This window comes from Pleurodeles waltl, chromosome 8 (genome assembly GCF_031143425.1).
Source record: "Pleurodeles waltl isolate 20211129_DDA chromosome 8, aPleWal1.hap1.20221129, whole genome shotgun sequence".
NCBI classification, from domain to species: domain Eukaryota; kingdom Metazoa; phylum Chordata; class Amphibia; order Caudata; family Salamandridae; genus Pleurodeles; species Pleurodeles waltl.
In genome coordinates, this window is record NC_090447.1 from 1,391,305,813 (window position 1) to 1,391,320,436 (window position 14,624).

The window sequence follows — 14,624 nt, forward strand, 5'->3', positions numbered from 1 at the left end:
ATGTTGCCCCCTAATACAAAAATAAGGAACCTTTATGATGTTATGAGATGAGGATGTGAGGATGTGTGTATAGGCAGTCCACATCACACCACATCCATTCTCCTTCCTTCAAGGATGATAGCATCTGACTAGATTATGTCCATATTTAACTTTTGAAATAATTAGCATTTGGTATCAACTGGAATTTTTCTTCTGTACTCTGAGCTACTGGGAATGGGATGAAACTCTACATTGTCCTAATGTTCATGCGTTTTAGAACTTATGCTAAGAGGTCTCGGAAAATCTGCCCCATGCGTCAAGATGACAAATTGATTTGAAGCTGAAAAGAACCCTGCATCCTTGGGTAACAAAAGACTTTCAGTGATGAAAATTAGAGACTGTGGATGACAGCTGGACGTGGAAAAGAACACCTTCACCAAAATTATTGCTGGGTATGCTCCTATTCCTGGAAAGGTAATGCTCCTAGATTCTTAGATTATGTTTATGGATGGTTTGACTGAACATTTGAAAATAATTTTTGTCACTGCTGTATGTGGATATAGAAGCTTTAGAAATTCAGTATTGTCTAGTTAGGGAAGAGGATCCGATTGGAGATTATACATGGTAAAAAACAGCATAAGGACATGGCTGATACGGTCAGAGAGAGCCTTAGCTTCCAGTAATAACAGAAACTTTGCCTTTGCAGCTGGCAATTGCCATACATGCATATGTATTGATGTAGGATACCTAATCAATCCTATCTGTAATTCTCTGGGCACATTAGGGTGAAGTTCATCTTTTGATCTACCAATGTTACCCCACATCTGTCTTTTGAATCCTGGCAGCATGGTGGGTGCAAAGAAATGTATTGGCCATTTGCCCCGAAGGTGGGTCAAAGGTAATCTTCTTTCTTGGAGTGAGGGAATTAGGAGGGCTGGATCTCAGGTGGCGTGCTCATTCATTCTTACTAGGGTGGGTAATGTACATAAGACTGATAAACTAGGTAATGTAATTTGGAGAAACATATATTTGTTATAACTTGTGAGCAATGTACTTTTATTTTAAATTGTAGCTGTGGGAAAAGTGCTACTTGTTGAGGAGGAAGAACCCCTATTCAGGCAGCACCCACAACTTTTGTCAGGGTGAAAAACAAGTAAACCCTAAATTTTAACCTGTGTTTAAACCTCTAATAGCTTTGAACCAAACCAGCCAGGCTTAACATAGAGGCAAGGTGTGAAAAATGTACCCACTGAACAAAGTATCTCAAATCCTGGATGAGAAGTATTGCGAGATCCTGTGTTGAAGATGCATTGTGAGGTAGCAGTTCTGAGGAAGCTGAGGGGCAGCGATGCGAAGTCCTGCATCATTGTCGAGGATGCCGTCTATAAGGGACATGTGATGCAAAGTCCTGCATCAAGATTGCGTCGTACAGGGGAGGTTCTGAGGAGACTGTGGGTTGCGAATGCAATGCGAGGTCCAGCATTGGGGATGCATTGCGTTGTGGCAGATCCATTGCGAATACGAGGAGATGAGTCACGGTGAGTCGGTTCTGCTTACGGGACCACAACTGGGGAGGCAGATCACCTTCAGGCCCACTTCCAGTGGTCCAGGACTGAGGGGGCACCATTTGAGGGACAAGACTCACAGAAAGTAGAGTCCACTCAGGCAGCGGGGCAGCAGGGCAACAGGGCAACAAGGCAGCAGTGCAACAGGGTAGCAGTTCTTCTTGCAGAGCAGCACTGCAGCCCTTCTGAGTCTTCCACAGGTCTACAGGTGTATTAAAGAGTTGAGTCTGAGTGTCCACTATTCATAACTGGTGCTCAATTTGAAGGAGAGGGATGGTTCTGGAGGTTTCCACACCCCCGAAGTGTCTAGAATTTCCTGCCTCCCAGCCCTAACTTTAACTCACCTGGGGTCACAAATGACTAGTGTCAAACACTTTGTGAGTGCTCTCAGGTAGAACGTTTGTGATGTGCAAGTGTGGTGGGTGACATCTCCCCCTCATCAAGTTAGAGATGGCCCATCCTGCCAACACCTATTTCCCTTTGTCTCACTGCCTAGGAGCAATACACAAAGACCAACTGCCAGCTCACCTAGTCAGGTGACCCAGGATGTAGAATGTAGGCACTAAATGGTTAGGTCAAGAAAAGGTCAATTTCTAGAAGTGGCATTATCAGAATTGTGATTTACAAGGAGACTTTACCATCGAAGAGGGCTTTAAATTGCAATTATTTAGATATTAAACTCAACATTTCTACCTGCTCCTCATTGAACGTTATCACATATTAAATGTAAGTTAGTAATGTAAGTAATTAGGTTAATCCAAAGTTATTCTACAGGAGAGGTGGGCCTCACAGTAGTGAAAAACAAATTGAGGTGTTTTTCACTATCAGGACATGCAAAACTTAAAAGTACATGTCCAACTTTTTAAATGCACTGGATCCTGCTCTCTGGGATGTTTAAGGCATATTTAGGGGTACCTTACATGCATTAATAAGGGAGCTTTAGGCCACACAAGAGGTTTACCTTGACACGTCACAATGGCAGTTTAGAACTGCACACACAGGCTGCAATGGCAGCTAGAATCTTCTGTATTTCTCTTGTGAGCAGCAATCTTCTCTTTCACAAGGAACCACTGCCTTCTCCCATTAAATCCATAGCAGCCCTGTCCATGAAAATAGGGAAGATCTTGGAAGGATCCAATTGTATTTTGACATTACTATTTATGCAGCATCCATAAGAAACATAATTGCTTTACAGTTCCAAGGATCAACAACAGGGAAAAGTGAGCGATCATGAGTAAAATATATTAGCCTGTAAACTCATTGAATAGCAGAGATTTTAGTGCCTCGCTAAGCTGGACAAAAGTAGATCACTTCTTGGCCTTCACAGGTAAGAAAAGCATTCCAAAGCATGGGGGAAAGAGTGATGTTATGAATGATATCATATAACATATCATAAGTGATGTAAAATGTAAGGTCATAAGCAGTGTGCAAGTTGTAGTTATGTAAATTAACTATAACTGGTGAATTTCTGTGAATTATTTAGGTTAAAATGTTACTTTTAACTGACATTTTCACTTAACTATAACATCAATTTAAACTTTGTTTTTTTCAGTTAATTTGTGAGTTTTTTTTAATATAAAGTAAAATATTGTTACTAGACCTATCTATAACATTCGTTGAATTTTTTATTTCCTTTTACCGTAATTTAGCAATATAAATGGGTGTCATTTTAGGTAGCGCACACCTACTGCCTTTGTCAAGGTGTCAGAACTCCAAAATATGAAAGGCAGGCCTGTTGGCTTCATCAGGGGGGCAGCATATTAACATATGTAAAGCAGAACTATTAGGTTTGTCAAACGGTCACCACAGTAATCTATTATATTCCTTATTAATACGTCACAGTACTTAATAGTAATATTGAACACAAAACTTTTTAAAATAAAGCATTCATTTTTCTTTAAAACACCCATAAACACATGTTTGAGTCTTTTGGAGACTTTTTTAATACTCCCCAGGACACAGACTGCAACCATTGAAACAGCAACAAGGGGTCCCTGTTCAAAGTGCTTTTGAAATAATGAAAAACTCCCCTGGGGTCATGAATTCAATGACCCCGTAGATTTAAAGGTAGTTTTTGGTGAGGGGGCTACTGTACCTTCTGCATCGCTCCTCAACACTTCAAAGATACGTTGGTGGTGCCCCTCCCCTCCCCTCCTTCGGGTACCACAAGGGGAGAGAAATTGACCAACAAGCCCCTGCAGGGCCTTATGGGAGGCTCCCTTGCCAGAGTAGTGGCTTCTCTCACAGCTCTTTATGAATACAGCTTTGCTCTACATGTTCTTTTTTTTTCCCGACCGCACCCACTGCAGCCATTGCCATTTAAAAAAATATTGGGGCAGCATGGGGAGCCCACTTCTGTGCTGCAGACAGATCCCTGCCCGGCCGGCAATGCTGTTTGCCGGCGCAGGAGCTGCTATCGCCATTCTCCCTGACCGCTCCATGTGGTCCCAGTTTCTGTACTATGTTGACCGCCCGCCACCCCCGGACACAGGCAGAGGGAGCTGTGGTGGCACATCACCACTGGGGAGGAAGGGGAGCAAGCTTCCCCTTCTCACACCTCACATCGAGGCCCTGAGATTGTGCCCTGGCCCCCATCAATAGTGCCAATAAGTGGCTCAAGGAGGGGGAACGCTCACACCCCTCTGCCCATAGAGTTAAAAAGAATGTGGCAACTCCCTAGGCACTGGCAGGGGGAATTCTATTTAAAAGGGTGGGAGCCTGCCCTTTCTTTAAAAACAATTACTGCGGTACCACTAAAATATATTTATTATTTTTGCTTTTGGCCCCAGGGCGTTCCTTTGGAACCCCATCTCCACGAGACCTAGGAAGGTAATTGTTTCCCTATCCTGCCCCCTGTATGTTACTTTTGGGTTTTTTCTGGACGCTGGAGTGAATGTCAGATTCCTAAAATGGCTGCTAAACATCTTTGTTGATGTGGGGCAGGTAATCAGATCTTATCTGTTGATTTGCTGGACCCACTGTACTTTTGCAGCCTGATATAGCTATACATTTTCAACCACTATTTCTCAAAAAACACTGAACGGATTTACATCAAATCAAATAAAAGCACACTTTCTGGACAAAGATCTAGCTTTTTTCCAAATTTGTGTAATTCCGTTTAGCAGTTGTGGCTGTATCACTGTTTAATTTTCCTATGGGAAACTGCATGAGAGAAATGTATTTTGGGACCCCCTTCTTTCTCGGCTCCACCTTGGTGGATCTCCTCAAAACTTTCCAGGAGGGAGCTGTGGTGGATGAACCTCTCAGATAATTTCAGTGATGACATCTCTGATGACTGATAACACAGGGCCCGGCCTCTGGTTACAGGCCAACCTGCTGTGTGTGGCCGATTCCTCTGTAAGCAACAGGGGCTATGGGGGGAAGTAGCCACAGAGCTAGGCACTGCATCCAACCCAGTCTCCCCTGACACCCATTCTGTTCCACTCTGCTCTTGCGGTACCAGTGTTGAAGCTTCACCCCAAGGTACTGCAGTACCATGCAAGCTTCAACAAGGAAGCCTGCGTGGTACCATGGGGTGAAGCTTGAGCGACAACTCACACTGAAGTACTGCTGTATTTTATGGGAGGGCTGTGATGATGCAGCACAATTTCTTTTTATTTTGGCCCACAGGGGATTATTTTGAGTCCCCCCATAAGTGCCAGAAAAATCAGGGTGTCCCTACCCTGGCCCTTTTAAAGTGTATTTAAAACATTTTCAGGTGATGGGGAACGAGTGTCCGAGTCCTGTAATGGCGGCTACAACATTTTCATCTGAGTTGTTGCCATTCAAATGAGGTCGCTCAGTACCACAGGACCATTCCTATTTGAAAACTCCAAAGGAGGGTAGGCTTTGTTGTCCCAGTGGAGTTAATTGATTTCTCAGAGAGAAGGGATGGATGTTCCACTGGAATCATGGAAGCCATGCTTTACTACCATATCTGAAAAGGCCTGTCTCATCACTATATACTAGTGAGATACCTTTGTCCTTGTTTATTGTCTTTAGCAGACTTGATGTCGAATACATCTTGTGCATGAGCTTTGGGAAGGTTGTCACATAAGTTATTTTAATCTTTTCAAATTGTATTTAGGAATAACCATTGTTGAATCTGCCAGGAATGGGACCAGGAATTCATTTTAGTATGTTTTGCTGACCTATCCACCTAAAGCTTTGCCATTTTATTCCTTAGTGTGAGAGGACATATGTTTGGGCCCTTTACCTTACCACTAGTTCAGTTGACCTGACACACGACTGGTGGGCTCTCTATTACAAAAACAGATAAGATATTTATTGTTGTTTACTTTGAGACAGGGTTTTAGGAAACAAAAGTTCAGTTTTTTCCCCAAAAAGAACAATATTTCCTGTTGCTCAAAGTCCATGCGTAGTGATGAGTAAGATTAGCCTGCTTTGGTTCCTACATCTTGTGGATGAATTTCTTTGTTGTAAACTACAAAACACCCTACCTTATCCTACCTTAACACACCCTCCCATATCCTACATCACCCTACCATACACATAGTACTGCAAAGCTACAGGTATCAGAGTGCTTATGTACAGACAATTAGACATTAAGGCAGTGGTACTTCTTAAGTGGGTTTTCTGTAGGGTAGACATCAATATATTACATGTATTCTTATATAATCTTGCCCCTGGTGCTTAACTTAGGTACACGGTCCTCAAATTGTTCCATTAGTGTTACTGCCAACAGAACGGTGCACCACATCCTATGTTATTGGTCATCAGTGCAATCCAAACTTGTCTTCTTCTCAACCTTCACCATGCAAAGCATTCTATATAATCAGCATCTGTGAGGAAAATCACCATACAAACAAATTTCAAGAGCCTTTGCTGACAGTATCATAGCTGCCAACTTTACCTACCACCATGTTTGTGCAAGTAGGTCTTTGAGCAGTAAAAACCTGCAAATCTAAAAGATGTAGTGCACAGACACAAACCAAACATCTTGTGTCATGGAAAACAATGTACACATAATATAAACTACAGGCACAACCTGTAGACGGCAAGCAATCTATGGACCCCAAGTGGAACCGGGGTAAAAAATATACTAAAAAAAGAATTCTGGTGCCCTTGCGTCACCACGGTTGTTGACAGTATGCGTTCATCAATATTTCTTTCATTTGATGAAAAATCTCATTGGCAGACTTTGCTTGACTTTTTGCCAGTGTGTGTTCAGAATCTCACTCGTTCAGAAACTTGACCCATACATGGAACTGTGTCGTCCACCAATGCCCTCCCACGAGAAGTCTCTCTGGATTGTTTCGTACCCATTTTCCCCAATCCTCTGAGTAGATTATCAACCTTCGTGTCGATTTATTTAATTGTGCCCATGTTTAAACTTTGTTTGGTGATCACTACAATCATTGAACCTCATTTGATTGTGTGTTTCTTCCCTGTCCCTTGGACAGTGAGAAGTAATTATAATTCATTGGCACAGGTCTTGTCGCAAGTCTTTCCTCATTTTTCAACTTGCAAGTTACATCGAGAACACCAGTGCTCAGTCTATCCCTCTGATGATGATGATGATGACCCATTCAATCATTGTTGTGTTGAAACACCTTCCACATATACAGCAACAAAGATGTGCTACCTTTGGTTAATAAAGGGTGCATAATCTAAACCATATGAACTCAATCATTTCAACATTCTGTGATTTTACCAGTTTTTGTTTGCAATTCAGTTATTGCTGGTTATTGTTCTTTGACCTCAATTCGCCCTTTGTCTTCGCTAATGGCACGGTGTGTGCACTTTTTACACTGACCGCCTTTAAGAAATTTGTTTGAATCTTCTGTGTCTATACTTTTTTTAAGACAAGTTATATGAAGATTCTTTTTATTTGAACTGTTTACATTACCTTTGCCAATATTAATACTTTTCTTTTGTTTCCATTTACTGTTTGTTATTTTATTATGTGTATCACAAGATTATCATTCCTTCAGTAACTGGCACCTCTTGAAGATATTGTTACTAGAAACATGGACAAAAATATAAGCTGACACAGCAATCAGATATAGTCCTTGTTTACATTTTTTGTTCTTCCTTCCACAATGTGCCAAACAAAATAATATGCAAAAATCGAATAAAAGCTTGTAAGAAAGTAAGAGAAAAGCCTGAATTTTGTAAAAAGCAAACTGAATAAAAAGCAACAGAATATGTTTGCAGCATTTTACTTTTAAAAATATGTAAATACAAATGCAACATTGTGTGCTTACACCTACCCTAGACTGATTTGATGCAGAGCCCCTACACAAAACGTCTGCATTCTCTCGGAAACTATTATACTCCAAGAGAAGGCATATTTTATACAAAGTATAATGAATTGCTCACTCCAGATTTCCTTACCTGACACTGTTCTTGGCCCCTGGTCAGTTCCTGCAGAAGTTGCTGATTTTCTTTTTGTAGCATATTCCTGCTTGATGTTACTTCACTCATAGCAAACTTCAGATTCTCAATAATCATCTCATCACTCTTGATGGTTTCCTGGGAATTATCCAGCTGGCACCTCAGACGCCTGTTGTCCGACTGACTGGAGATAATGGCCTCGTCCAGGAAATGTTTGCGGCTGTTTAGCTGAGCCTGGTAGGCCTGTGACTGTTTCTGTGGAGTCCAACGTGTGAGAAAGTAGAGAAAATACGATTCAGTGTCATTATTACTATATATGGTTCACATTATGGGCAATTCACCAAAACCCTCTAAAATATGATATGGCATAACCGCTTATGCAAAAGTACAATGATAAGGTACAAATCAGGGCGCACAACGCACATACCTAAACCTCATGCAATTACATGTCGCTCATGCTTTGTCAACCAGGTGTAAACCACACACATATAAATTATTACATTTTTCTGGCACATGTAAGATTTAGGCCTAGTGAAAACTTTGTGAATTCGCCACATGATCTTCAAGATTGTAGAAATGCAACTGGTATCACATTTTTTTCTGATGCAGAATTTCGAAGAATTGTGAACTTTTGTGACAGCAAATGTGTTGTTAGCCTCAATCTGAATAAAGAGAAACTACACACACAAGCAGTAGCAGTTTACATGCAGGGCCCTTTATGAGACAAAACAGCAGATCCAGGTGGCTGCTTGGGGCACAGATATTACCTTGCTAGGATTCCGGACCCGGGACTATATAGGAGTCTCCAAACTATGTGACATCTAGAAGGGCAACTCAGTTCGCACATTTTAGTACCTCAATGACACATTCAACATACATAGTTCACAATTTTACCGCCACCTGCAAGTACGACATGCTCTCGAACAACACTGTGACAACGTACAGTCTGTCCCAGATTGTCTCAAGTGCCTCCATCGGGTGTACTATAGCCCATCACAACTGTGTAAAATGAAACAGGGCCTTCACCCACACTGCCTCAGGTGCAGGGCATCATTGGGGACCTTTTTTCATACTGTCTGGGAATGCGCGGTGACACAGAGATACTGTTCCAGGTTATGAAGTACGCTATCCATGATGAAGGAAAGTAAGGTCATACCAAAGTCTAAAATGATGCTGCTGGGCTGGTGGATTAGTGGGGGGGGGGGACGGAAGATGCACTAGTGTACTGGTGACCACCGGCCTCTTACTCGCCAAGAGAGACACAGACCAGCAGTGAAGGGCTGAGCAGGCACCCCCCGTGAGGACACCTGTTCTAACGGCATGGACTACTGCACCAAGGCAGAAGAATATGTGTATAAGTCGCGAGGCTGCCCTCAGAAACACAGCAAGGATTGGGATGCATGAACATCCTACTTCATGAACTTCGATATGTGAAAACCTAATAACTCTCACTTGTGGTATACACATGTCTAATGGGGGGCGTAAAGTGAATTGCACCAAGAATTACAAGCTTAGATTGATATATGTGGACACTTTCTATGTTGGAAAGTCAATAAAAAGAGCTGGAAAAAAATATTACCTTACTTCTGACATACTGGGAAGTACATGGTCTAACTAATGCCCTCGGTGTTTCACCATACCCCCATGATGAGATGTATTGTCTCTTAAGCTGTTTACGTCCTTGACACATTGCTGTGACTTTCCACATCCCCACTGCTGGAAAGAAAGCCTTCATTTTCACAGTTAGAGTCCAAAGAGAAAGCCACTGTTTTCTGACGCCTGAGTATCCCAGTACTAGAAGCTCCTCTTATAATTCTCTCAGGACTTTAAGCACATTCAGCCCGGCCTATCGCATTAGACATATCCTTTCTCTAGAACTGAGATTCTCTTCCACTGACAGTGTTTAGCTTCTACAATTCCAATTTGGTGCCACACTCAAAAACATCTATATTTACACATTTGCTCTTCTAGTATTATCAACATCTGAAAGTTTTTGGGAATACACTGTTCAAGGTTTTAAGTATCTTCCTTAGCTCAGGGTCTCAAAGTTAATAATTGCTTGAAATCAGAAGAGAACACACCTAACAGTACCTTCAGTCTGTGATGACTTTGGATCTTAGAATTTCTCTTAACCACTTTAGTGCTGGTGTCAGACAGTACCTCCCTAGAGCTACTGGCCGACACTGGGGAAGTAAATCAAGGCCACTCCGGTGTAGAGCACCAGAGGGATTCCTTTATTATTTTTTAACCTCAGGCTGCTTGGGAAGAGTGTAATGACGATCAGTGCATAGGGCACGCTGATGTCATTACACTAAAGTGAAAGTAAAACGAGCTGATGGGCCCATTTTACTTTCACTGAATCTGTGCTGGAGGGGCATATCTCAGTTCCCCCCAAACACTTACTGAGGTGGGAAAGGTGATGTTAGAAAGGGGAGAATCTCCCCTTTCCAATTGTACCTCTGCCCAGTGGATCCCTGCCTTAGGAAAGTGATCCCCAAGCAGGGATCCACCCACTAGACACCAGGGATTTTGGGGGAGTGGCCCCTTGGGAAAGGGCTTGTGCTTTCCCCACCACCATATGAGAACAGTCTTTCTGCACCCCTCGGAGAGGATGGTGGTATTTGCCTCCAATCTGCCCTCCCTAGGGCAGAAAGGCCACTAGACACCAGGGTCTATTTTTAAAATAAATGTAGGGGTGGGAACTGCTCACTATGGGCATGGCTATGCCCCCACCCCCTAAAAACTACAGAGGCAGTCTTTCTTCCCCCCCTCCCTAGAGGGGCAGAAGACTCACTAGACACCAGGTAATGTTTTTTTTAAATACAGAGTTGAGGGATGCCCACCATGGGCATGACCATGCCCTTATCCCAATAAGAGAGACAGTCTTTTAGCCCCATCCCCGGCAATTACCCCTGATCTCCCTTCCCAAGGGGGAAGAACGCTCACTAGATACCAGGTTTTATTCCTAAAATAAATACAGGGGTGGGGGCAGCCCTGAATTGCCATGGCCATGCCCCACCACCCAATAAACTACAGTGGCAGCCTCTCACCACCCCGAGGGCAGGTGGGGGGATTACCCCTAATCTCACCCCCCCCTCCCCCCGGGGGAGCTCACTAGATCTCAGGGAATGTTTTTATTAAATATAGGGGTGGGACTGCCCACCATGTGCTTGGGCATGCCCCCACCCCAACAACAGAGATAGTTTATCTGCATCCCCAGGGATGCGCATGAGGGTATTTACCCTTGAGCTGTCCCCCCGGAGGGAGCAGTATTCCACTGGACACCAGGGTTTATTTTAAAATAAAATGTAGGGGTGGGGCTGTCGACCATGGGCTTGGCCATGCTCCAACCCCCCAAAAAATTACAGTGACAGTTTTTCTGCCCCCCAGAGGGTGATTAAACCTAATCTGACCCCTTCTGAGGGCAGGTAGCCTACCAGACACCACAGAATGTCTTTTTGTAAAACAGTATAGGGTTAGAGTCTTGTCCACCATTGGGATGGCCATGCCCCCACCCCAACATGAAGTCAGACAGTCTTTCTGCCCCCTCAGGGTGGACTGTAATAATTATCCCAATTTGCCTGCCCGGTGGGAGGGGGGGACTGGCTTAAAACCCACTAGACACCAGGGCCTACATTTATGCAGTATTTTCTTTTAGGGGAACAATGCCTATGGGTATGGGCTCTGCTCCCCTCCACGTTGTGGCCCAACAGAATCTTTGCCCCCAGAGGGGGTTGGATAGGGGTATTCAACCCCAATCTGCACTGGGGGAGGAGGAGGCAGAAGGCCCACTAAACACCAGGCCTTTAAAAAAGAAGGCAAAACAAAAGGAGGGTGCAGCCTATCCTGGCATTGGTCTATACCCCCTCGCCAGAAGGGGCAATAGTGTCATTCTGCACCGCTGGGGGCAGGTGGGAGGTTTGTCCCAATTTGAGAGATTGCCGCAAGTATGTCCCCAGGTGGGATTAGAAAGTCTACTTGACACTAGGGATTTTGCCTTTGTGGCAAAAGAAAGTGGTGCAGGTGTTCCATTCTAACATTGGCCACCCCCCCCAAAAAAAGGAACACATCAGTCTTTTAGGCCCCTCTTCCACTCTCATGGGCAGACAGGAGGATTGCTCCCAATTCGCTCCTGGGGGCCATAAAACCAACTGTATGGCAGGAATATATTTTTAATTAAATAATCAAATGGGGTCTTGTCCATCTTAACATCTGCCCACCTTCACCCCTAAAGCCTCAACGGTCTTTCTGCTCCCTTGCAGACTAAATACATCCCACTCCAATGGCAAATAAGAGGGCATCTGGGTGTTGTTTTTGCATATGGGGCAGTAAAGTGTAGTCAATATCTTTCCACTTGCGGTGGTGAAACTCTGCACTTTGTAGACTTGAGTAGGCTGCCATCTGGGAAAACCAACCAGACCCAGACAGTTCTGAAAGCTGGATACCCAGGGAGTCCAGTATGGTGTGCTTCACATGGATCCCACAACAATTTATTAGCCACAGTGCTCCGCAAACTGCAAACTTTGATTAAAAACACACACTTTACTCATATGTCTGTGAGGAAAGCTCCTGGAACAGGTGGGGAGCCACAAATTTCCTAGCACCCATCATTCCCCCCAATTCCTCTGATAACAATGGTACCTCACTTGTGTGGATGGGCCAAGAGACCTTGACACAAAAAGCACTAAAGTAATATGCGGAGAGCTAGATATGGGACCATGCTCGGCCACCATCCTTGAAAACCTATGAACCACAGACATTTTTGAAAGCTAGACTACCAGGGGATTCCACTGTGGTATGCCTTGCATGGATCCCATGAGATTTTCTTACCCACAATGCCCTGAAAACCTCAAACTATGGTGGAAATTACACATTTTCCTTACATTTTTGAGATGGAAACTTCCTGAATCTTCAGGAACTTACCCCACTTGTGCTGATAAAAAAAAGTGCTACGCCACCTGCATGGCTGGGACTAGTTCCTGCAACAGGAACAGATCAAACCACATTAAGTAGGAGCCCTTTGAAGGGATTCCCATTAGCCCAAAATTTATGGCTATCCACTTTGCAAAAAAGGTCAGCTTTGAGTGGAGAAATGGGATGTAGCCATGTTGCGTTTTGGGCCGCGTTCTGCCACGGGCGCTTGGCCTACCCACACAATTAAGGTACCATTTGTGTCTGAAAACTTAGGAGAACCCTGAGTGGAAGGAAGGTTGTGGATCCCCACAGATTCCAGAACTTTCCACCACAAAAATAAAAGAAAAATGTTTTATTTTTAAGTCAAAGTTTGACGTTTGCAAGGGAATTGGGGTAAAACAAACCTGGTGAGAGCCACACAAGTCACTCCACATTGGATTTCTCCTGGTGTATATTTTTCAAAAATTTGCAAGTATGCTAGGTTTCCCCTCGGTGCCGGATGAGCAGGGGCCCAAAATCCACAGCTATCCACTTTTCAAAGAAAGGATCAGTTTTGAGTGGAAAAATGTGATGTATTCGTGTAGTGTTTTGGCCTCTTCCTGTTGCGGGCACTAGGCCTACCCACACATGTGATTTAGCATTTTCATCGAGAAACGTGGGGGAATGCTGAATGAAAGGAAGTTTGTGGCTCCCCACAGATTCCAGAACTTTACATCACAGAAATGTAAGGAAATGTGTTTTTAGTCAACATGTGAAACAAGAAAACCTGTTCAGAGCCACACAAATAACCCCACCCTGGATTGCCCCAGGTGTCTAGTTTTGAAAAGTGTGCACGTTTGTTAGGTTTCTCTAGGTCCTGGCTGAGCTATGACCCATATTCAGCAGCTACCCACGTTGCAAAAAAGGGGTCACTTTTGAGTGGAAAAATGTTGTATCCTGTTGCGAGCTCTACGCCTACCCACACAAATGACGCATCAATTTTATCAAGAGACTCGGGGGAGCATAGAATAGCAGAACATTTGTTATGACCAATTGAATTTTGCTGCATTTGTGCCTTCCAAATGTAAGCCAATGTGTAAAAAAAGAAGACATTTTGAAAAATACACTCTACAGCAAATGTTAGTACCCACAAATTCAGAGATCTACAAATAACAACTGCTCCTAAACTCCATAATACATAGGTTTCCTTGATATCCATTTTCACTCTACATATTTTACCATACAAACTGGTCTATACTTGGTACACAATGAAAAACCATTGTATGGTGCTGCTCAGTTGCTGGCTCTGTGTACCTTGGGTTGTTGGAGAACCTACAAACCCTATACATCCCTGCAACCAGAAGAGTTTAGCGGACTGAAAGGTATATTGCTTTTGTAAATTAGCCATTGTGACAAAAATGTACAGTTGAAAACCGTGTCACAAATGGCAGTTGTTTCCTACTCATTTTCAGTATTTCTTTATTTCAACAGTTTCTTTGGGACAAGCTTGAGAGATCTACACATATGAACCCTTGCTTGAATCAGAATGTGTCTACTTTTCAGAAATCTATAGCTATTGTGGATCACCCATGGGTTTCACGCTGGTTTCAAACTGCAAGTAGGCTCAGAGCACAAAACATAGGAAAATGGGCTACTTTTTGAAAAATGCCGAAACTGTGGCAGAAGAAAAGGTTTTGACTCAGTTTTGCATGTTCCTGAAAGCTGGGAAGATGGTGGCTTTAGTACATCAAACCGTTCGTTGATGTCATTTTAGGGGGAAAAAACGGACACTTTTATCCAGAGCACTTTTTTCCTATTTTTCCCCAAAAC

General features: G+C 43.3%; 1 protein-coding gene across 2 annotated transcripts in view; it reads right to left on the reverse strand.

The window, feature by feature from the left end:
• DEUP1 (deuterosome assembly protein 1) overlaps positions 1 to 14,624 on the reverse strand; it is a 214,781-nt gene that overhangs the window by 147,025 nt on the left and 53,132 nt on the right. For both annotated transcript variants that reach the window (XM_069202449.1, XM_069202448.1), the window contains one exon: positions 7,902 to 8,156. In XM_069202449.1, the coding sequence (XP_069058550.1) occupies positions 7,902 to 8,156 (255 nt within the window). The remainder of the gene's footprint in view (positions 1 to 7,901; positions 8,157 to 14,624) is intronic.